At 31.6% G+C, this 22603-nt stretch overlaps 1 protein-coding gene across 4 annotated transcripts in view; it reads left to right on the forward strand.

The window, feature by feature from the left end:
• The window catches only part of CSMD3 (CUB and Sushi multiple domains 3), a 1163243-nt gene that overhangs the window by 390737 nt on the left and 749903 nt on the right, over positions 1-22603 (forward strand). For all 4 annotated transcript variants that reach the window (XM_028122520.1, XM_088023099.1, XM_028122521.1 and 1 more), the window contains exon 6: positions 12488-12600. In XM_028122520.1, coding sequence (XP_027978321.1) covers positions 12488-12600 — 113 coding nt within the window. The remainder of the gene's footprint in view (positions 1-12487; positions 12601-22603) is intronic.

Below are 22603 nucleotides of genomic sequence, written 5' to 3' on the forward strand. Positions count from 1 at the left end.
TCACATCTTCTTTATCCAATGTTTGGGCTCTTTCCATAATTTTGCTATTGTTGATAATGTTGCTATAAACATCACAGTGCATGTGCCCCTTCAAATCAGTGTTTTTTAACTTTTGGGTAAATACCTAGTAGTGCAATTGCTGGGTCATAGGTAGTTCCATTTTTTTGAGGAGCCTCCATACTGTTCTCCAGAGTGGCTGCACCAGTTTGCATTCCCACCAAAAGTGTAAGAGGGTTCCCCTTTCTCCACATCCTCATCAACATCTGTTGTTTCCTGTCTTGTTAATTTTAGCCATTCTGACAGGTGTGAGGTGGTTCAACTGCATGTTTTATATTAATGGCTCTCCAGATTTGTGGTTTTTGCAAGGGCTTCCAGTCAAGAGCTCCTTTTCTTCTGTGGGACCCCAGCTTTTCCACGGACCATAATGGACACTTCCCAGAGCTACCAGAGAGTTCATACTCACCTTGTTAAAATATGTCCCTTAGGTGAGAAAGTTTCCTAGACCATGCACTGCTTGATGACCCAGTTCTTTTACTCTCCTCTACTTCATTATACACAGATTTACCATTTCTGCTGAGCATCTTGCTAAAACCTATTACATAATGTTCTTCTACTACAAAGAAAAGTCTGGCACTGCGTTCACTCATGCAACTCTAGCAAGAATGCTTGGTGTATAGAAGCCTCTTGTCAACTCTTTGTTGAATGGCTTCTTAGCTTAGGAAAAGACTTTACTCTCGACACTGTCTATCCTTCTGTGATGGTTTTTATATTGCCTTTATGACTGTTTGACTTTAAATATTCTATTATATATATTAAGGCTATAATTTTCTTGTCTTGTGACTAGACAGTCTTGTATCTTTGGTATCTTTAAATAAACAATGAGCACATTGACAAGTGTGCTGTTATTCTCTGTCCCTTCTCTTTACCCACAATCCAAATTCAACTCCCTTGCTCTGCCTTCCCTTGCTCACTGGCTTCCTTGAGAGTTTAGCCATAGAAGGGACTGACTTTATTCCCCAGAATAATCCCCAGAACCAGGTCTCACTGTGCGTAGGCATTCCCATTTTTCACAGGGTGGAAATCAATTCCCATTTGGACTACAGGTAATATGGAACCCTATTATCCTTGCTACCACAGCATTCCATTTTGGTTCCTGTCTCACAACTCTATAAACAGTTCCTTCATTACATTTACTTCAAAATTCTTCCTGAGTATGTTTGCATTTTTTGCTGTGAAATTAATAAAACATGGTTTTCAGCCTTTGTTTTGCCTGGCTGTTTGTTTGTTTGTTTGTCAAGAATGATAAATCTTTCAATCCTTCCCTGATGTCCTAAGCAAAAGTAATGTGAGATCTTGGAGTTTGTGAGTTTCATAGATATTGATTCACAATTAATATCAAAATTTAAAAACGTAGTGAAAAAGATAATTATATCTCTAAATGATTTTTTCCAAGTAAAGTTATAAAGTCTTCAATGTAATACAATACACCAGACTTGAGGTAATCTAAAACCTGACTGTTTATAAAATAAACTGAGAGGAAGAAAAATTACTGAGACTAATACAGGAAAATAAAAAGGTAAATGATGTGGAAAATATTCATCAGGCATTTTTTTGAGAAGTCATATGCCTGACGGTGGCGTAAATAAAGGGGAAACAAAGTAACACCTCTAACATAAGAAATACAACATTGAACATGTACTAAAGTAATTGCATTGGATACTATGGATATGCATTGTCATTTTAAACTTTCCGAGAGATTATAAACCTTGTCTTAAACTATCAGACACTGAGTTTAACAAATGTTTACTACCCACTGGATTATGTAACTGTAAATTATAATGACTCCTTCCCTTAGAATGGTTGGAATAAACACTGTGCTGGTTTTCCAACCAATAAAATAGCAGTATTTACAAATCTACGTATTGAACAGCAATCCACCATAATTAAAATCTCTACTTCATTGCATTTCATAATACACAGGTATTATTTTCTGTAATTAAATGAGTATGCTTGGAATAATATGCAGTACATAGTAACTAGCCCTCAATAAATATTGTACATTATTATTACTAATATTAACCTGGCAAAAGATGTGAGTAGTTCAGTTGCTAAAATGTCTGCTTAAATACTTTAAGTAGAGAAGTGAGAAAATTAGGGGATTTGTGAAAATTTTAATAGCCTACATAAATCATATTTAACAAGTTTTGCAGATTGTATATTTATTTATGTACATACTTATTATAAGTATGGGAATTTGTGAAATAGAGATAATCCACAGAAATAGGAATAATATTATACCCTGTTTTAAGAAACTCTATTCTAAATGTTTTTGTTTTGTTTATTTTGATTTGTTTCTGTGATTTTCAGAGTGGGGGAGAGAGAGAGAGAGGGAAAGGGAAGTAGAGTGGAATTGAGGTATAGCTTCTTTGGATTGTTTAGCCATATCCTTTCTCATTTATATATAATCTTTAGTATTTTACATTTTCCTTGTATACTACTTTACATATGGATGGTATTTGGAAAATATCCGTGATGCTCTTGAATGGTTCTTTGAAGATATTTACATCTCACTGAATAAATTTGAAGCTATTCAATTTCCATTTCCAAGAAAGTAGAAATAAGAGCTCTCTGTTTAGTGATAGAGGTACAATTAAAAATTTAGTCATTTACTCAAAAGCATTCATATAATGTTGTGCTTATGATATGAAAAAAAATTATGGGAAAGTTAGGAATTATACTGTAACCATTACTTGAGTATACATACACTGATCATTTAAATTCAACATTTTCTACATTCTTTAGCTGCTATGTTTCAAAAAATTGTGACAAGAAAAAAAAAAGAAGTCTAGCTCCAACAAAACCATTTATTTTAGTAAGTTCAGTGAGAAAGATAAATGAAATTATTAGACTCAAACAGATAAAGTAAATGGCTGGCTAATATACATTTCTTTTTCTTTTCAAACATTTGCTTTTTAGACCATTTTCCTGGTACCAATATCAATTCAGGAGACCTAAAGAAAAACATACATTGGCAATAAATATATTGGGGATGTAATTATGGTTAAAACTGGAAGTATTGTACAAAGAAAAACAATTTAGAATATTCATAGTTTGAATATATATTTGCACATATATATATATATATATTTGAGGTTCAATTTCTCTAGTCATAAAGAGGATGATCTTTTTCAAGAATTTAAAATGACTTCTTGTCCTTTCCTTTGAGAGAATACATTTATTTTGTTCCAATTATTTGCTCCAAGCAAGAAATATACATATTATTTTGTTAATGTTATTGACAGGCAAGCCAAAAATCTCTTAAAACTATTTGTTTTCTTAAAGCCAGGTTTATGGAAGAATAATTTACATTAAAATTGAAACTTCTTAGGCATGCAATTTTATGCATTGTTACAAACATATACAATCATGTAGCCAAAATAAAGATATGGAATGTTTCCCTCACCCACTGTTGTGACTGTCTTTCCTTTTCTTTGAATGTCATATAAAAAAACATTATACAATATACAGTCACATAGTATGTAGTATATCGATTCTTCTATTACAATGCTTGTGTGATTCATCTATATTGTTACAAGTATCAGTATTTAATTCCTTGTTACTAGTGATAAAGCATAATTGTATGAATGCACCAGCTCTATTTATATATATAATATATGATATATAAATATATAAAATATATATAAAATATATAAAATATAAGTATATATAAATATTTATTATATATATATATATTTTATAAAAACTGACCACTTGTCAGTTTTTGGTGATTATGAATGAAGATGAAGACATAATGAAGACAAAAACTTGTGTACAAGTCTTTGTATGTACATACGTTTTCATTTCTCTTAGATAAATACTAGGAGTGTGATTGCTAAGTTAAATGATATTTGTATATTGTGTAAGAAGTTGCTAACCTGTTTTTCAAAGTGGCTGTACCACACTGCATTCCATAAGCCAGATATAAAAGTTCAAATTGCTCTTCATTCTCACCCATCTTGTAATTTTCAGTTTTTAAATGATAACCATTTTAATGAGTGTATTAGTTCTCAGTGGAATATTCCTATTAGTCATTTTCCTAAGTGGATAGTGATATCTCATGTTAATTTAAACATCTTTTCATGTGTTTCTTTGTTTTCTGTATCTCTTCCTCCATGAAGTGTTCAAAGTTTTTACCTGTTTTTTTTGTTGTTGTTGTTGTTGAGTCATCTGTTATCTTACAAATTTGGAAAATACTTTGTGTTTTGTAGATACATTTTCTTTTTAACTATGTGCATTAGAAATATTTTCTCCTCATCTATGGCTTGTCATTTAATTTTTTTAATAATGTATTTTTGTGAGCAGAACTTTTTAAAATATGAAGCTCAATTTATCTTTTTTTAAATGATTCATGCTTTTTCTCTCTTATCTAACAAATCTCCCACTAATCCACAAATTTTTCTCTCATGCATTTTTCTGGAAGTTTTAATATTTTTTCATTTACATTCACATCTATGATCCATTTTGAATTAATAATTATGTAGGGTTGAGGTGATTTCCTTATTTTTTATATTAAAATATTCAGTTCTACACCATTTGTCGAGATGATATTTTTTCATCATTCAGTTACCTTGAATTCTTTGTTAAAAATCAATTGGTCATATATCTGTAGATTTATTTCTAAACTTTCTATTTTCTTCCATTTATCTGTGTATATATCAGATCAGCAGCACCTCATTATTACTGTAGACTGATAGTCTAAAATCAACTAGCATGAATCATCTAATTAAGTACTTTTTAAAAAACAGTTATTCTAGGTACTTTATGTTTCCACATGAATTTTAGAATCATTCATTTCCACTGAGATTTTCACAAGAATTATGCTGAATTTATATATTAATTGGGGAAAATGGCATCATAACCATGTTGAATATTCCTAGAAATGAATGTGGGCATATTTCTCTATCTACTTAGGTTATCTAAGTATATAAATATGATTTATATATTATTTGAAGTTTAAAACATATTAAAAATGATGTACATTTTGTTATATTTATTCCTGTTTCAATTATTTTTATGATATTGCAAGTGATAATTTAATTTAAAAAATCAATTTTCATTTGCTCATTGCTAAAACACAGAAATACAGCTGATTTTTGTACATTCATTTTCTATCCTGAGATCTTGATAAAGTCATTCATAATGTCTTCTAGCATTTTGTAGATTTATAGAAATTTTCCACATAGACAATCATGTCCTCTGAAGACACAATTTTACCCTTTTCTTTACCTTTGGCATGTCTTTTATTTACTTTTCTTGCTTTAATGCACTAGCAGGAACTCCCAATTCAATGCTAAATAGAAATGGTGAGAGTGGACATTTATAATTTGTTTCTGATCTTCCAGGGAAAGCACTAAATTATTCACCTTTAAAAATTACCACAATTATATTAGCTGTATCTTTTTCATGGATGCCCTTTATCAGGTTGAATACTTGATTTTACCAGTTTGCTGAGACTTTTTAAAATCATAAGTAGATGTTTAATTTTTTCAAGTGTGAACTTTAGACTGAGGTTTATTTTTTTCCTATGGTTGTTCAATTGCCCCAGCATCATTTATTGAAAAGGCTATTGTTTACTTGGACTTCATTCTTCTTTTCCAAATTTGTTTTATCTATCCTGGGTCCTGTACCTTTCCATGTCCATTTTATAATTACCTTGTGTGTGTCTACAAAAAAAATTTCCTGGCATTTCAATAGGAATTGCATTAAAACTGTAGATTATTTGGGGGAGAATTAATATCTTTACCATGATAAGTCAATTCAGGAACATGGCATGTCTTTTCATTTACTTATGTCTTTGATTTTTTATTGCATTTTTAAATTTTCCTGATACAGACCCTATAAATGATTTACTAGACTTATACCTATTTAATTTTATTCAAAAAATTGTCAATTTTATTTTTTTCAATTTCTACATGTTCATTGTTATTATTTAGAAATTGAATTTTTTTTTAATTCATCTTGTATCCAGCGACCAGGCTGAATGCACTTATTAGTTCTAGGGGTTTATTTTGTAGACTGCTTGGGATTTTCTGCATAAATAATCATATTGTTTTAAGTATGGACAATTTCTTTCTTTCCAAGATATATTCCTTTTAATTTATTTTTCATACCTTATGGACTCAAGCAAACCTCTAGCACAATGTTGAATAAGAGTCATGTACTGTGTTCCTGATCTTAATAAAAATCATTCAGTAATTCAATATTAAGTATAATGTTATAGGTTTTTGTACATGTTCTTTATCCAGTTGAGGATGTTCCCTCTCTTCCTAATTTGCTGAGAGGTGGTTTTTATTTTTTTTTACATTTTTTAAAATTTTATTTTATTATGTTATGTTAATCACCATACATTACATCATTAGTGTTTGATGTAGTGTTCCATGATTCATTGTTTGCATATAACACCCAGTGCTCCATTCAATATGTGCCCTCTTTAATACCCATCACCAGGCTAACCCATCCCCCCATCCCCCTCCCCTCTAGAACCCTCAGTTTGTTTCTCAAGAGTCCATAGTCTCTCATGGCACTGAGAGTTTTTATCATCAATGGATATTGGATTTTGTGAAATGCTTTTTCTGTGTCTATTGATTTGATCATTAAATTTTCTTTTATAGCCTGTTGATATGGTGGATTATATTAATTGATTTTCAAAGATTGAGCCAGCCTTATATAATTTGAATAAATCTCACTAGGTCATGGTGTGTAATTCATTTTATACCTTGATGAATTCAATTTGCTAATATTTTACTGAAGGTTTTTGTATCTATTGAGAGATATTGGTCTGAAGTTTTTTGTTTGTTTTTGTTTTTTAGTTTTATTTATTTTCTGTTTTTGTACAGACCTTGTCTGGTTTTATCAAGAGTGTAATACTAACTTTGTAAAATGAGTTGAGAAGTGTTCCCTCCTCTTCTATTTTCTGGAAAATAATGGGTAAAATTGTTAATTCTTTATATGTTTAGTAGAATTCTCTATTAATATCTGGATGTGGAGGTTTTTTGCTAGGTTTTAATTACAAATTCAATTTTGAAATGGCTATAGTAATATTAAACTTTTCTATTTCATCTTCATTAAATTTTGGTAGCTGGACACACACATTATATCTGAAATATAAAGAGATTTTCCTGAAGCATGTGTTTAGATAAAAATAACACTATTCTACAGCATCCAATTTTTATAAGAAAAATGCCTAAAAGATAGATCAGGGAAATAGGGGATATGTGGGAAACGAAAGTCAGGGTAGAGATGGGGATAAGCAAGAGGGCGGTGTCAGTAAAGGGGGGGATTAGAAAGAGAAGAAAATTTAGTGTACCCACTTCTCTCATTTGCTTTGTAAAGACTTTATAACATCTGGCTTCTGAATAATTGGACTGCATAATACAATGCTTAGCTTCTTAATGCTCTTGTTAAAACCACATAAGATTGTGTGTTCTGCAGTTCAGTGACTTTTAAATATCTAACCAAGAACACAGACACATCTGTGTTGAAAAAAAGCACAGCCTGGTCAGTGTGGATATCTGTATACTCCACACGCAGAGTACTCATGACTTGCATGGCATGGAAGATCAGTGCCTTCAATGTCATCCCAGAAATAGATAAATTTTGTTGCTAGAGTGATTTTCTAACTTATAATAGTCTGTAGAACATAATAGAGATTTTATGAGTTTTTCTTGTTTGACTATTTTTAAAGATGCTGGTTTTCCTTGGGACTATGAAACACATTTCTATCCAGACACAAATGAATACATAAAATTAGCAGTTTCTGAAAGGGTTCTATTAAATAATTTTATAACATGTTTTTTGATTTTATGTCAAAATATGGGAATAGGAGAGTTATTGTTGAAATAAATTTAAGAATTCTGTGTTAAAACTTTACAAAAAATCTAGAAAAGGGGCCACATATGGTTACAAAACAACAATTCAAAGTGTTTTTGACTGGCGTATCTTCCCCTATCCCCAAAGGCAGTTTTAGTGGCTAATATTTATTAGAACACACTTTGAGAAATGTTGTAATAGGATATTACCCAATTTGATTAGCATCTGTTCATTATCTATAATTTGAAAAGTGCTTATGGATTCAGAGATAAATCCAATGTGATTCCTGCTTCTAACTCCTTATCTATAGAACATGCACAGTATAATCATATGAATGTTGTGATAAGTGCCATAAGAAGTACTAAAAGAGGGCATGTGCCCAAACAGCTTATATTCATGTATTTTCTTGATAAATAACATCAGTGTACATCTACTATTCATCAGTCATTGTGCTCAGCACCAGGAATTTAATAATCTACCTTCAAAGGAAATGTAAATAGTAGTGAGGATGGAAACTTTCTACTATACAAAATAATAAATGATGTGATAAGACTATGCAAAGGTTCTCTGTGAGGAAAGAGGAGATTTGGTATTTATCTCAACCTTGAAACTTTAAAAAAAAAAAAAAAAAAAAAAAAAAGGGCGCCTGGGTGGCTCAGTTGGTTAAGCGACTGCCTTCGGCTCAGGTCATGGTCCTGGAGTCCCGGGATCGAGTCCCGCATCGGGCTCCCTGCTCAGCGGGGAGTCTGCTTCTCCCTCTGACCCTGCTCTCTCTCTCTCTCTCAAGTAAATAAATAAAATCTTAAAAAAAAAAAAAAAAGAAAAAGAAACTTTGACTGGCTTCACCGAGAATGATTAGGTAAGCAAATGAAGGTAAAAAATATATAAAGACATTTTAGCCTTAAAGAGATATTCATGGAAAGGTCTTGAGTTAAGATGAAAGAATACGTACTAGGAATTTTTTACAGGTCAAAGTAGGACAATTGATCTCACAAAATCTTGGAGAACGGAGGAAGCCAGAGAAAGAATTGGGTCAAAAAAAGTAAAAGAGGGAAAAGGGGAGACAGGGAGAGAGGGCAAGAAAGAGAAAGAAGTAAAATTAGGAGAGTGCAGGAGAAGTATGTTGGGAGAGTGAGGTTTTTGATGATTTGAATAATTACGGGTTTGAAGTCAGATTGTACCTGAGGGTACTAAAGATGAGGAAAGACAGGTCATTAGGTGTGAATGATTTTAGGGCATTGGAAAGATAAAAAAAAAAAAAAAAAAAAGATGTTAAAGCCACAAAGAGGACACCTGTTGTTGCAAGTGTTAACTTTAAGACAGTTGAGAACCAGAGGTCAACGGATGACAGCAATAAGGATCTGACAAGAGAGTATACACCAAAGACCTAGGCTTAAAATAGATTTTGACACTTCTAAAAACTGGTAGACTTGTGATTCTCTCAGTTTTCTTACACTTACTGATTTTTTTGTACCGATTACAATCATATTCTCTAAGGCACTATCTACAATATAAAATGTTCCATGTGATTTTAAATTAGTTTACTAAAAGAAGTAAGTATCAGTTTATGATTTAGTTACTTTTTCTGCAGGAAATTATATAAATAAAATATTTTGTAAAGGTTAATATTGGCAAGTTACACAGTATTATTGTATTTCTACATTGAATATTCAATGAAATTTGATGTCATTATTAATTTACTGTGTCCATTCCAATTTATTAATTACTCAAAAGACAGGGTTTGAATTCTTCTTGGACACAAAAACAATAGTAGGTTGTAAATTTATGACATTTATCATTATCATAATTTTCTTTGATTTAATTTTCCTAAAGCCCAGTTTAGCAATTTAAAACAGAATCGTGAGTGTTGCTGTTCTGAGTATAAAATGGAAAAGACATTAGAACAACTGAAACCTCATTTCTAGACATTATCATATTACTATTTAATGTTTTTGTACATCATTTGCCACCATCTGAAGTTATCTTATTGATTTATCTATGTTACCTTCTTTATTTTCACTTTGCAAGATTGTGGATCTTGTCTGTCTTATTTACTACTATATTTCCAACCCTTGGTATCAGGATTAACAATAAGTTATATTTAGGAAATATTTCCTTTCATATTTAATAAATTATCTAAATTAATTAATTTAATGGAATCTTTCTAGGCAGCATTTATTCTCAATCCTCCATTTCCAAGATGTCTTGATAGCATATGAAATATGGTACAGAAATATGTATGTGCATTTTCCAGATTGCTCTATAAGACATAGACAAAGCCATATTGTATAAATTATCTTTAAAAATATTCAATACTAGCAGACTATCATTTGGAAGGAGAGATACTGTGGTGCACTTGCTTTATGGTCAGTGTCTTGGCTTACCTATAGTTCTGCTTCATAAGCTGAAACATTGAGGCTGTCAAGAATATCTTCTTATTTGCACCCCTGTTAAGTTGCCATTATTTGCTCCATCTCATTTGTATTGTGCCTCTAGCTACTGCAACTCTAATATCTTCAATTCCACCTTTCTCAATTCCTGAAGGTGAATTCAGTTGCAAACTATAGTTCCATAGTAGCTATTACTTGTCTTTTCTACCCTCTTTTGCTGAAATTATCTTTGATGTCCCTGGGAAAGATGGGAAGTTTATCCTTTTTATTGCCTGTTCCATCTTCTCTCCTCTCTTACTTTTGTTGTCTTTGTTGAATTGTTTCTCATTTATTGGATCTTCTAAGGGCCTCCCTCCAAACTCTGTACTTTAATGTATTTCAACCATCCATGTATTATAGTCTCATTACACTTAGAAATGTGTGCAGACTGTCAAAAATAATTTAAACTTTCCCTAATGGATATTTATGGGCATCAAATCAAGGAAGTGAGGAGAACCAAATTGTAAATCAAAACTTGGCATGAAACATGCTAGTCTATTGAAAATATAATTGTACCAAATCTAAATACTTTCTCACTGAATTGCTTTTTAAACCAAACCAACCAACAAGCAAAGGTAAACATAACCTGGATAGTTTTGAAAGTAAAGAAGTAAAAATTTAAAACTTGAGTCTTAACATTATAAAGTTATATACATATCTTTATTTGCTAAATTTGGATATGAAAAAGGAGCCAGTTACATCAATAAACAGGGTCACTGCTATGAAAAGAGAAAATAGGGCATTGACAGAGAAAAGTTAGAGAAGATGCATTCTAAAGTGGAAGGAGGGTTGAGAAATGTATGTGATAGAGCCCATCTTGTTCATGTTAGAATCATGAACATTGGACCACACAGTAATATTGCGAAGACCATTCTATCTATACACCTGTGCGGACACACCTGCCCACAATGATACAGTAAAGGTGAATTCATATTTGTATGGCATGGCAGATAGTCATCCACAGAAAGTGATAGCTAGTTCCAAAATATCGTGGGAAAGTAGGTTTTGGGGGAAATAAGGGAACCTGTTGTATAAAGGGTCCTTGGATCACCATGTCTGCATCTCAACAGTGATTAATATGTACAACGTATATTCCAGTGTCCTCCTACGGGTCCCCTAGAGTGACTGCCTGCAAAGCACTGAGAGAAGAGTTGTAATCATCCCCCCCAGCACACACACGCACGCACACACACGCACGCACACACACACACACACACACACCAGTTATTTTGCTGTATGATGAGGAAAAGCAAAAGTTTTGAATAATAGTAGAGATACATCATACCTGGTTATTAGGAAACCTTAGCGAAAAACCCTTCTTCAGTATGTAGTAGTCTAGCTTTTGAGAATATTTTACCTTGGCTTTATTGCACACACCTAGGATTTAAATGAGTGAGTATATGGGTGTAATCTTCCTTTATTGAATGAAATTAGAGAAACTGCTTCCCTGGAAATCTTCAAAAGATATAGAACAAGAGAGTTACTTCATCTGTTGACCATGACCAGTATCTGGCGCATAGTTTCAAAGTTTTACTCTAACTACCTTGCTTTAAGGAGACTATGAAATGGTACCTTGTGACTAAATATATGGAGAATAAATATACATCCAAAATACAATCATCTGTTTTCTCTCTGTCAATTGGGGCAGACCTCTAGTGCATTATAGACTACATATTATAATGAAAGCTAATCACAAAAATTTATAGTATTGGAAATCACATTAAAAGAGTGCTTGCCCTGTGAAAAGAAATTAGGAAATTTGCCATAGAACATGAAATTTGGAAAATATATTAAGTGGAAAGAGTCTATCAATTGCTTTGAAGTCTGTTTTCTAACTCTACCATATCGATATATTATTGAGGAGCCTAAGGACCAGCACCATCAGCTCAGCCTCCATTATGTTTATTATTATCTAGGCAATAAATTTAGGTGAATCGAAAATTATATCCGGTTCACAGTTTATTTTATTAATATATGCAACCTGATTGGAAAGCACGTTTGGAGTTGCACCATTCTCTGATTGACTTTCCTATGCATAAAATAACAAATTTATTAGTATTTAAAAATTAAAAATGAAATGTCATGAATATTGTATACAGGTAGACATTTTTTGGGGTCCCACTTCAGTGAAAACATTTACTGCTGAAAAGTTTTTAAAAATTTTTTTGTTGTTGTCTTTTATAATTCAGGTTATCTGGAATGAATATACCACCACCAATTATCAGCAACAAAAACTGGCTCAGACTGCATTTTGTTACAGACAGCAATCACCGATATCGTGGGTTTAGTGCTCCATATCAAGGTATGTTTAATGAATTCCTTTGTCTCTTTTGATATGGGAAATGATTTTGGTATATACAGCTGGATTTTGCGACAGAAGCAAAATATATTTTGCATTAATAAATGGTAATTTGAATAAGCAAAAATGGGCATTCCCTTGCTGAGGCAATAATGTGATAATAACTAAATTACAATAGAAAAGTTAGTTGGTTTTTATAGCACGGTGCTCAAAATAAAGAATATTATGGGCTCTAAAAGATAATATGTAACAGATGTCATGCTTTACTTTAGTAAAGTGCTTCAGCAAATAGACATGCTTCCTAAAGCTGTACCACAAAACACTGACGAAAATCTGCAGTTGTAAATAGACTCTCCATCAATTGAAATCCATTTTCATATACAGTGTGTTTGCTATTGCTAGTTTAATTAAACTTGTTAGGATTATTATCCGTTGTTTTTATTAACAGGCATAATTTTGAATAAGTGAGATATAGTATTTGATGTATTAACTTGAAAAAACTCTTTATTTAGAACAAGATTATTATGAAGATGCAGTTTTAATGAAAATGTAGCTTCTACGATGTTTATTAATATTATGCGGGTTTAGTGTACTTTATCCTCAGACTACTTATGTAAATAATTCATTTCATTCTCAGTAGTGTATCAGCTCCTGTTAAGGGAATTGTGAGCACTGCCAATGTTACATTTTTCCATTTATCTGTTTTTCTTTTTTCATTTAATGTTTTCCTTTATAGTAGTCTTAAGTCTTAGGCACTTTACAAATTTAATATGGTGACTTTAGGTAGCTTATATAGTTAATACCTGAAATGTTATTTAGGCCACATACTGTTTTCTGGAATACAAATTTCAACAATTAATTTGTATTTCGAAGACCAGTAACCTATCTATAGGCATCCTATCAATAAGATTTCTGAAAATAGTAGTAACAGATTAATGTGATTGGTATTTTGGCATTTATAATAGTCTGTTGAGTATTACTGTAATAAAAATCCCTAAAATAATAACTTAAAAGTAAAGATTTTAGACAAAACCCACTGTAGAAAAATCTATAATTTCTATTGCTAATGTAGTTAATTTGAATGGAAGCAGGAATGCAAATATGCTCTTAAATCTATGCATTTCTCATAACTGAATACATTACACATCATAAAATACTGTATTTTTAAAATTGAAAATTAAATATGCATAGAAAATTACTTTTATATATTTTTTAAAAAGAGCTGTCCAGAGTATAGTAACTTGAATCTTACCAGTTTCAAACATTGTCACTTTTAAATTTTGAAATAATATTTTGTTGAATATCCAACTTCAATATCTAAAATTTTTGTGTACTTCAGGAATCAGAGGACTCCTTCTATTGAAAAAAATTGTTGTGGAGCTTCTTTATCCCTCTGGGTTGACCCCTTCCTTTTGGGGTTTTCCAGCCGTATGATTTTTTGGCTCCAATTCCTCTGCAATGAGTTAAAACAGATGGCATGGCAGGAATTCAAAAGACTCTCATCTTTGACTCATGTGGTGATCTTTTCTACTAGATTCATGGAATCTTTCAGTCAGATGGCTTTTCCTCATCTGAATAGAAATAAAGTATTTTATGTTTAAATGTATAACCTGGAGGAAAAAACATGATCTATCTCAAAAATAAAATACTTCATTTGCTTTATGTAGTATGGTTTCATGAAACTGGTATCCTTAGATAGGGTTGTTTTGCATTATAAGATAATAGGGCAAAGCTGCCAATAGATTTGTGTATTTAATTATTATTTTCAATATTCCACTTGCTGATCTTATATTGACTTTTATTAAGTAACTTCAGGTTCAATTTGATTTTCTAGCATTGCCTATCTGGATTCAGGAGTGAAAAAGAGCCTAGCAGTGAATTCACTGCAGTAAAATAGAAAGGAAGTGTTTTATGGGGTATGCATTTTTTCAATTTTCTTCAAGAAAAGGAGTTCAAAAGAGGGTAATTTTTGGTGTAATCTATATCTACATAATGTAGAGGAAATAAAGTGGCCTAAGAAAATGGAAGCTATGACTTTATAATATGATCAAGGAAAGGTTTTATTATATAAAAATCCACCTTTACATGTATCCTTTTAAAACTTCCCTGATTTAGGCCTGATTTTTCTAACTGCATTATGTCCAAATAACATTTTACCTAGACAACTATAAACAAATTTGGGCTAAAAAAGAAAAAGCCCTCTAAGAAGCAAACTTAAATAGCTGTAAAATTCATAATTCTGACAACTTGAAAGACATGCCCTAGCATGAAATGCTAATCATCCTGTTTTACATTGTACTAGGCTACCATTTCATATCACTGGTATCTAGATTAAAGCCAATGAAAGAGAACAAAAATTAACATACAAAAGTCATAACCAGGTTTCCATATAATAGTTTCTTAATAACTCAAATATTTATTGAGTACCCCGTGATTATTACCGTTATCTTTTATTTTGAATTAATTTAATGTTTTAATGAAGCTCTAGGTTTCCAAAGACTGATTATTTTCTCCATAGCATTTCTGTTTAACCTGTGCTCTTTATAAAAAACCTTGAAAATTAACTGCAAACTTACTAAGGGTTCCTGAATGGCATTAGCTGTATGTCCCATCATGGATGGCGTAGTCACATAGACACACTAACATGCTTTCCTCAATAGGGCGTCCTTTAAATTGTGTTAGAAGCTAGCTTCCTTTGGGTCAGATATAATTTAAATAGGGTTAAGTAGAGGTAGTGGATAACACGCTAACAAATGTAATTCTATTTTAACTCAAAAATATTCAGAAAAGTCTTGATTTAAATAAATTCCCTTTGGTATGTAAATCGCTTCCCCCTTCCCAGATCCCACACTGAATATGTCCACTTCTATCTAAAATAAAACTGACTCTTTTTTTCCCCCGGGGTTTATTTATATTGGAAATCCCTTCTTTGAAAACCCTATTATTATCTTTACTATGTTTCAAAATTTTTTTCTCTTTAATTTTCAACTCTCCCCCCAAGAAACTTATTTCAATATCATTTTACTATATTAGTCTTTGTGTTTTTAAAATTCTTCCTGCGTTCAAGTTTCATTAAAATTCTTCTAATGAGAACTTGAATTGTGCTACGTCACACATAAGTGGTGTCATTTTTCTTATCTGTGGTGTTTGAAAGTCCTCATATTTATTTTTTGAAACCTCCATAGCATTGTCATTTGATTTTTATAATAAACCTAAAATTTATTTATTTCCCATTTCTATAAATATCTGATCATGTGTTCTTAATTTCTAAATTGGAAGGAGATTTTCAGATGACAATTGTCCAATACATAAAACCTTACCTATAAATGGTGTTTATTTAAAAGTATTATGTTTTTACCCATCAGTCTCCATTATTCAACTATGAAACATTATTAAAACATTTTTCATTTTAAGTTTTTCAACATTTCACATTTTCTTAATGTACAAAGATGTTATAGCTGTAGATAATCACAAAATTATCTTTGGCATGTAAGTTTAAGAAAGTGCAGCATATAATTAATTCCAATTATCCAAATATATGAATTTCTATATTATAGATTATGTTTTCTAAATTCTTACAGATTTTATCACATTTTGACTTTCCCTTTTCTTCCATAATCTTGTTTATGTGATTCTTCTTATGTGGGTTAATATTTTCTAGACACTTATTTTCAATTTGACAAAGATACATCAATAGGAAATACAGTGTATTTTAAACTTAGGAAGGAAAATACTTTATTACATAGTTTCTCAAAGAGGTTGTCATCCTTTTTGGGATCAGCTGTGTGTCTTTTTGGTGAGAAAAACATATTTAATGAATGGAACTTTCAAATTGTATTGAGAATGCACTGCTATAAACCTCAATTATACAGAGGCCTGTGACATTTTAGATGCACATAATTTAAGTGAAAAACAACTTTGGAGGAGTAACCACTTCTTAGATTTGGAAATGTTTTGACATAAACGTGAGTGCAGATTTACTGAACAAAGATAAATAAGATTATCAGGGGTCCCGGGTAATCTATAAGGGAAAGACTAAGAATTGGAGTTTGTGAGGTTACTAATTGCTCTCTGAGTTGTTTGAGGCTTGGTTTCTCCATCAGTGGGAAAAAAAAAAGACACAGTGACTAGACACATAATTGTGCAATTAAAAATGTATTATGATTTCTATGAGTAAAAGTCAGACATTCAGTGAATAAAGATGCTTCAGTGGAAAGAAATAATCAACCATGGGAAATGGATAAGAAACATACTTTCTAACCATGAGACAGAAATAGTTTAAAAATTGTGATCAAACATAAATCTGAATCCTGGAACCACATGTAAAAATGAAAAATCCTACATTTTTTAAGTACATTCCCACTTCTCCAGGGAAGAAAGGACTTTTCCTTAGAACACAATTTTAAAGTGAAATTAAAAAAAAAATAAACAGAGTTATGTTATAAAAACTCATAATGATTTTTAAAATAATATCGTTCAAATTTAAAAATAAAGCACAACATCAAAGCAATTTGTGTAATGCTGTATTTTTTTTCTAATTTTGCTTAGGCATCAGTTTTTCTTTGTGTACCTTGGTATATCCATTTATAATAAAGCACAAGGAATCCCATCCCAGCGTTCTAATCACAAAACTCCTCCTTTAATTTGATAACCATCAATGTGAGTCATTGGGATTCAAGGTTGGAGGTGGGACTGTGACATAATAAGAGAAGTTCAAAACTTTTGGTTTAGATAATTTAGGTGTACATAGTTTACTGTAATCAGAATGTTGGACATGGATAATTAGGCTGTTTTCCTGGTGAAGATAATTGGTAGGGCTTTGCTAATACAATTCAAGAGATACTCTCTCTATATATATTTCATATTATTGTAGATATTATTTATTTTTTAGTGAGTACCTACTGTGGGAAAATTCATAAACTGTACTTGAATTGTTACCTCAAAATAATCCCCTTTTCATACATTAGACAAAAAGCATTATTTTAAGGTTAGGAAGTCAGCTAGTTATTTTCATTTACTGGGTTTTGAGAGAATAAGATGTTGAGTTCCATTGGTGTATAGTGTTTGAGAATAACTTCTAATCTTGTATCTTATTTCCTTTTGATTTTATTATGAACATCACTTTTTTTTCCTTCAAGTCTCATTCAGTGTTAAATCATTCCTTTCATCTTGAAATTCTCTTTTTTTCCTTTTATTCTGAGGTAAAAAAAAAGAAACTTCTTTTACTTCTTGCTTAATGAACATGTCTGGTTTATGGAGTTAATCGTTGTAATTAGTACAATGTCTACACAACAGGCAGAGATAATGAATATATTTAATAGTCAAAATGGTCTAAGTAACTATTGGTCTGTCTAAAAAAAACCATTAAAAACTCCCTATAGCATTTCCTCTGTGATGTAAATTTATGTTTATAGTTCATGCCAATATAACATTTAAGGCCTTTTACCATATTAGTTGATAATGATAGAATTAAATTCTTCCATAGCTAACTATATTTACTTTTTCATTCCCATCCTTAAAACTTATATGCCCATCTTCCTATATATCCCTCAGACCAAAATTCTGTTCAGAACTTGTGGATGTGTTTGACAGTAAACTAATTATTATTTCATTTCAAATTTCTCTGAAGTAGACAGTTCACTGTGAAACACAACTAGTAACCTGAGTGAAGCATTGTATGTCAGAAACACAGTGTTAGTGATTCATTTTTGCTTAACATTAGTCAAACAATAATTTCTAGTAAAATACTTTATCTTGCTAAACATTTTAACATTTATGAATTAAAATTAAGCCATATGATTTACTGTATTTAGAGTTAGACCAAAGTTTTAATATATAAAATGAGAATTTAGATATAGAGTAGAATATTAGGAATAATATTTCATTTATCTCACCTCACTGTTTTATAGTCCTTTTATTCTGGTTGTGAGTTAACTATATGCATTAACACAGAGACTACCCAGAGTTATTGATGGATGTCTTTTAGGAGAAAAAGGTATTTTGGAACCATTACATTCAGATTCTGATTAAGAGGATCACTTAAAACAGGGTGACCATGGATTTTTTTTTCCTTTTACATTTATTTATTCATTTATTATTATTATTATGTTATGTTAATCACCATACATTACATCATTAGTTTTTGATGTGGTGTTCCATGATTCATTGTTTGCATATAACACCCAGTGCTCCATGCAGTACATGCGCCTGTTAATACCCATCACCAGGCTAACCCATCCCCCTACCCCCTCCCCTCTAGAACCCTCAGTTTGTTTCTCAGAGTCCATAGTCTCTCATGGTTCCTCTCCCCCTCTCCCATAGATGGCGGGGGAGGGGTCCTCCCTCAGCTGTTACCAACAAGTGATAGTGACAATGGATTTTTAAGCAAAGTACAGCAAGAAAATGTAAGGAGAAAGAATGTATGTACTTAAGAAGTAGTCACAGAAATCACTATATTAAAGATGATATGGAGATTCTGTTATAAAATTTTCATTATTTTCCTAGGAATTGAATCAATCTCCATAACATTGATATTAGAATGATTCTGACATAGTCGAGAAGGAAAATATCATTTATTATTATTTAAAGAAAGATCTTTAAGGCTTTCAGTTGCTAAGTGTTTTTCTCTTAAGCCAGTATTTTGGTTGTTTCTTTAAAAAAATAATGCTTAAAATAAAATCTTTATGGTTTGCTAAGTGTTCTTTCTTAGGCTGGTGTTTAATCCATTTATATAAACCGTTTGTCGATATATCTTAAAAAGTGAAAGGGAAATTATATTAACCTTATGTTATAATCTCATAGAATTTGTAAGAATCCAGAAATATCTTAGCAAAATGATTGTGATTTAGATTAGTATTTTCAAATACAGCAACTACTATGAGTAGGAGATAATTATCAAATATCCAATGGTGATACTTTCTAAAACATAGAGTAGTAGGTTTAAAATATAGTGCTTGACAACTGTACAACTGAAAAAAAAATCATTTTGGTATAACATTTTAATTTGGCTCATGCTTTCCTATTAATGATAAGATAAACTTGCCAGTCTCTTCTAGGAAAAACATCTCTTTTGTGTTAACTCAACTTCCTTGGGGCAAAAGCTCAAACTTTCAGGTTTTAGATCACTTCCTTCTTTTTTAAAGAAAATTTCTAGATATAAGTGATAGCCTGTGAGACCTAGTAGTGTTGGGATAAAATACGGGACAGATATGGCCTGTTCATATCTAAACCCTTGCTCTGATTCATAAATATGAACCAGTTTCCATGGAGATGTCACTTCTTGGTAACTAGGAATCCTGTAGACATCTATTGGTAGTATCCACTAGGCAACTTGTGATATGCTCTTTAAGGATGGTCAGGTGTCCACCTTTCTGACTCTACTCTGTGACACCTTTTGCTCTGTCTTCCCATCTACTCTTTAGCTAAAGCTCTTTAAGCCTCATTTTCTACTATAAATTCTCTTTTTCCCTTACCATAATGACCCCATGGCAGGGTCCTGGCTCTGTGTTAATTCACTCCTACTTATCTGCTACCCAATACCCATCGGTTAGTAAAGTGTAAAACTACCCACTTGCTGCACACATATGATTCTGGTGCTCTGCTGAATCTGGGTATATCTTTCAGGGGCTTACATTTTTCCATAAGTGAATGATGTATGATTTCAGACTTAATTCCTATAGAAAGTATAGTTTAACAAATTTGTATAGATGCTTATACTATATCTAACTTCCATCCTCCATGAGAGTTTTTACACAATAGGGCAGCTTACACTTTCTGTTCCTATCAGACAGTGGGAAAGCTTTTTTTGTGTCATGTCCTAGTTTTTACTAATCACAGGTTTTGTAAAGCTCTATTAACTATGTCTTCCAGGTTTGCCTCCTGATCTGAAAAAGAAACTGTTTGAAATTTATATTTCATATTCTCTTTCACCATAACATAACTCTTAAGACTAATATCTAGATATGAACGTTAAAAAAATGTAGTATTCAGTCAAAGTTGTATAAGAACTCTCTGAAATCAAAGGGATCCCCAAGGGCTCAAAGAATGAGGAAAGTCCACAGTATCAAGATTAATAGTAACAAGAAATACAAATGTTTTAGATTTTCAAAATAGTCCAGCTATTATTAAATTCAAAACTGATCTCATCAAAGAAATACACATATTATATTTCCTACATAAGTTTAAAATATATTCTGTACTGATTTAATAATTTTTTAAGCTACATTTACAATCACAAATTGATTTTTTTTAAAAAATATGTAAGTCTATAATATTTACTATCTTATCCCAACCAACTTTGGGTTAGTATTTTCAGTTAATATAATTTCTATCAAGTATTTTAAAATTTTATAATGTAATGAATTCATGAATAACACTTTTGTTTATAATTGTTTGATTTTCTTGTATTTCAAAGTACATCGGGTAGATTACAAAAATTGCCATCATTTTATGGTCGTACCTCATGGTGATTCAGTATTGTTCCATTTAGTATTCATTTGTATATAAATATATATGAGAGAGTTTTACTCATATTAAGAATTCTTAAATGCTAACATTTACCTAGTGAGGGCAATTTCGTTACATCACCTAAGGAATGAGCATATAACAAAAGATAAGTGATTAAGTTGGTGTTTAGCAAACAGAATTCAGTGTTTTATAAATTCTGTGGCAATGACAAGTATATTGAACAGGTGATTTTGTCTTTAGTAAGGATTTAATAATTGCACAAGATCGCCTTCAAAGGGCTTATTCCATCAGGCACAAGTACAAGCAATCAAACACACTGTATATGATTGATTCTTCCATGTCAGTATGAAAAATGGAGTCTGAGGCAATGCTTGTGGACCTTGCATTCATTTCACAGGTAGTTTTGCCATGCCATTCGAAAATAACATCACAGAATTAAAATCCCTAGACTTTTTAATTCAAAATCACAGATATCCAGAAATAGTTAAAGGCAATTCAGCAAAAGTTCCTTCAAATGATAAAAAAAAAAAAGGATTTTCCTTAAGTTTAAAGTTGTATGGCAATGGTGGTCACACAGGGTCAATTTTGGGGCCCAAAAACTCCACAATCACTGGGTTAAACAAATTTAAGTTGAATTATTCAATTTAAGCAAATGATACCTTTTAAGCTTATTTAGGACCTGCTCTTCCTCAGGACACCTTTTGGGAAATGATCCTAGAAGGTATAAATGGTAGGATTGGCTTCATGTGACAATAAATTTATTATTACATATTCTGATCTTTCTTCAGTTATGTAATTAACTGAAGTATAAATGAGGCATATTGCTAATGTTATTTAATTAAACTAAAATATTTTTTTAGATCAAAGCCCCATTTGAGATTATTATGACACATTTATTTATTCCATCATTTACTGTCTGTCCAATTTTGTTCAACAAAAATACTAATGAGCACTTACTTTGTAGCAGACACTGAGCTAGGCTCTGCAAATTACACAGTCCTGAGTTCAGTCCAGTTCAGTTCGGTCCCTGAATTCAGAGTTTCCTGTCTAGTGTGTGAAAAGATGAGTGAATATTCCATGACAAGAAAAACAATTTATGAAGTATTATAATTTAAAAAATACAAGCTCATATGGGAAGTGAAGGAGAATACATGGTCCAGGAAAACTCTCAGAATACTTGGCATCTGACTTGAGTAATAAGGGATGCAGAGTAGTTGTAGGTTAGAATGGTGATGTGATATCTATGGTATAAAACTATGATAGTCTATGTACTATTGCGGTACAGGTTATTAAAATGTTGAAATAGTATGATTGGAAAATAACTAGCCACTCTCATTGGGCCAAGAGCATGTGCACTGCCTTCTGACTCCTGACCTGCCTTATCTCTTTCTGGATTGCCTCAAAATACAACAATTGGCTCATATCTGTCACAACAGGGCACCTCCTTCTACATACTACCAGTGACCAGCATTCACATTCAGTTTCTAGTCCCTACCAGCTGTTACTCGGTGTTCTTAATATCACTCAGACCTTCTGGTTC

This window comes from Eumetopias jubatus, unplaced genomic scaffold, assembly GCF_037043125.1.
Source record: "Eumetopias jubatus isolate StellerSeaLion01/CBP00866 unplaced genomic scaffold, mEumJub1_p1.0 scaffold_4, whole genome shotgun sequence".
NCBI lineage: Eukaryota > Metazoa > Chordata > Mammalia > Carnivora > Otariidae > Eumetopias > Eumetopias jubatus.